Raw genomic sequence first — 3181 nt, forward strand, 5'->3', positions numbered from 1 at the left:
GGACCATATCAGACCTCATCAGGACCACATCAGGACCTCATCAGGACCACATAAGGACCACATCAGTCCTCATCAGGACCTCATCAGAACCTCATCAGACCACATCAGACCACATCAGGATCTCATCAGAACCTGATCAGACCACATCAGGACCACATGAGACCTCATCAGGACCACATGAGACCTCATCAGACCACATCAGGACCACATGAGACCTCATCAGGACCACATGAGACCTCATCAGGACCACATGAGACCTCATCAGACCACATCAGGACCACATGAGACCTCATCAGACCACATCAGGACCACATGAGACCTCATCAGACCTCATCAGGACCACATGAGACCTCATCAGACCTCATCAGGACCACATGAGACCTCATCAGACCTCATCAGGTCATCATCATACCACATCAGGACCACATCAGACCTCATCAGAACTCATCAGACCTCATCAGGACCTCATCAGGACCTCATCAGACCACATCAGGACCTCATCAGACCACATCAGGACCTCATCAGACCACATCAGGACCTCAGCATACCACATCAGGACCACATCAGGACCCCATCAGACCTCATCAGACCATATCAGGACCTCATCGGAACTCTTCAGAACCACATCAGGGCCTGATCAGAACCACATCAGACCTCTTCAGACCTCATCAGAACCACATCAAAACCTCATCAGGACCTCATCAGGACTTCATCGGAACTCATCAGAACCACATCAGAACCACATCAGACCTCATCAGGACCTCATCAGAACTCATCAGGACCTCATAGGAACACATCAGAACCACATCAGACCACATCAGGACCTCATCAGAACCTGATCAGACCACATCAGACCTCATCAGACCACATCAGACCACATCAGGACCTCATCAGAACCTGATCAGACCACATCAGGACCTCATCAGGACCACATAAGGACCACATCAGTCCTCATCAGGACCTCATCAGACCTAATCAGATCCTGATCAGACCACATCAGACCTCATCAGACCACATCAGGACCTCATCAGAACCCGATCAGACCACATCAGACCACATAAGGACCACATCAGTCCTCACCAGGACCTCATCAGGACCTCACCAGGACTTCATCAGACCTCATCGGAACTCATCGGACCACATCAGTCCTCATCAGACCACATCAGACCTCATCGGAGCTCATCAGGACTTCATCGGAGCTCATCAGACCTGATCAGAACCACATCATACCTCATCAGAACCACATTAGGACCTCTTGACCTCTTCAGACCTCATCAGAACTCATCGGAACCACATCAGGACCTCATCAGACCTCATCAGAACCACATCAGACCTCATCAGGACCTCNTGTCTGCAGAGCCCAACAGAACCAGAACCGTCTGTCTGCAGAGCGTTTCTAACAAACAGCTGCAGGAATCACAAAGATCACCGTAACCTAACTTATTTTGAAAGACTTCCTGTCGCGTCACTCTTGGTTGGGTCGTCGGTTCTGGAAAGGTTCCTATTGGTCGATCCACAGCTTGTTGGTTTGTGAGGAACTCAATCAACCAATCACATTCATTTCCCAATCAATTGACCAATCACAGCAGCTTTGAAAGGTTTGGGAACAGGAAGTCTGAGTTCATCCAGACATTTTCTATAAATTTCAAAATAAGAGTCACAAAGTAGTCTGACTTCCTGCTTTACAGAGTAGATTTGAATTGAACCAACCAGGAGTCAGAGTTGGTGCTGCCCTGTCCTGATAGGCTGGTTTCTGATCAGAGATCAGTTATTCAGTGTGATGCGTCACTCTGTCTGTTTTTTTTTTAAGTTCTTTGTTCCTGCGTTCTGATTGGCTCGCTCTGCTGTTTGTTTTTAGCACCAACAGAAACATAAATAATTAAAAACACACACACACACACACACACACACACACACACACACACACACACACACACACACACACACACCATATAAAACAACCATCAGTCTCTGTCTCCTCGTCTTTGTAACGATGAGGAGGGGCGGGGCATCGCCATGGTTACTACACGTCCAGGATCTCCTCGGCGGTGCCGCCGCAGCGCAGCCGGTACCGGCTGGTCCTCCAGCTGATGGTGGGGTCCCACAGAGCCGACAGGAAGATCTGAACGGCCATGGACTCTCGGATGAACCAGGCCACGGCGAAGTCCAGCTTGGAGAAGCTGAGAGGACCGCCCTGTGTGATGTCATCAATCAGACAGGAAGTCAGGAGAACACACGAAAACACCTTGACCTTTGACCCAGAGGCCCTGAAACCAGTGTCCTTTCACAATAAAAGCCTGAGGTACCTGGACTCCAGTCAGCTGGATGTAGTCTGCGATGAACCAGGCCAGACAGTGACACATGAAGAAGACCATCATGTCCCACCTGAAACACAGAAACACTGTCAGCTGATCCATGGCCCCGCCCCCTCAGTGCTGCAGCAGGTTGCTGCCCTCTGATTGGCTGTACCTGAAGATGTGGTGAGCGGCCCAGCCGATAATGAGGCTGGCGAGGAAACACTCGGAGACCGGCTCCAGGACCGTGGCTGGAACCATGTTGATCCTCAGCTTGGTCCACCTGTTACACAAACATTCCTTTCATGTGGCTCCGCCCTCGTGGAGCTGACAACAAGCAGCCAATCAGGAGACAGCTGGGAGCTCACCTGATCATCCTGGACTGGAACTGACCAATGGAGTATGAGCCTGAGTTCTGCAGGGCCACCTGCGTGGCCATGGAGAACCTCCAGCCTCTGAGGAGGAAACAGGAAGTCAGTCACCTCTCCTGCATGAAAGGATATCAGCTGAATGCTAATGCTAACATGCTAACCTGTCAGCGATGGCTTTAGCCATGAAGTAATCCTCAGCGATGTACTGAGCGAAGGTCACGAGTCCACCTGCCTGGTCCAACACGTCCTTCCTCATCAGACACGACATCCCCGTCACACACTTGATCCCCGTCACGTTGGCAGAGATGTAGGAGCGAGGGTGGGACGTCCCAAAGTACACCTGGCAACAGGTGAGCTTGTTAGCCAAAACAAAACACATCCAATCCTGCTGTTAGCAACCAAACCATGTGGCCATGAGACCCCCCACATCAGACCACATGAGACCTCATCAGGACCACATCAGACCACATCAGGACCACATCAGACCACATGAGACCTCATCAGGACCACATCAGA

General features: G+C 50.8%; 1 protein-coding gene across 1 annotated transcript in view; it reads right to left on the bottom strand.

The window, feature by feature from the left end:
• Nucleotides 1-1797: 1797 nt before the first annotated feature.
• The window catches only part of ugcg (UDP-glucose ceramide glucosyltransferase), a 17123-nt gene continuing 15739 nt past the window's right edge, over nt 1798-3181 (bottom strand). Inside the window, exons 6-10 of the mRNA XM_014033451.1 lie at nt 2827-3005; nt 2663-2749; nt 2470-2577; nt 2307-2385; nt 1798-2194 (exon numbers count right to left, since the gene is read on the bottom strand). Coding sequence (XP_013888905.1) covers nt 2024-2194; nt 2307-2385; nt 2470-2577; nt 2663-2749; nt 2827-3005 — 624 coding nt within the window. The 3' untranslated portion in view covers nt 1798-2023. The remainder of the gene's footprint in view (nt 2195-2306; nt 2386-2469; nt 2578-2662; nt 2750-2826; nt 3006-3181) is intronic.

The sequence above is a fragment of the Austrofundulus limnaeus genome, unplaced genomic scaffold, assembly GCF_001266775.1.
Source record: "Austrofundulus limnaeus strain Quisiro unplaced genomic scaffold, Austrofundulus_limnaeus-1.0 Scaffold1742, whole genome shotgun sequence".
In the NCBI taxonomy this organism is placed as follows: Eukaryota; Metazoa; Chordata; class Actinopteri; order Cyprinodontiformes; family Rivulidae; genus Austrofundulus; species Austrofundulus limnaeus.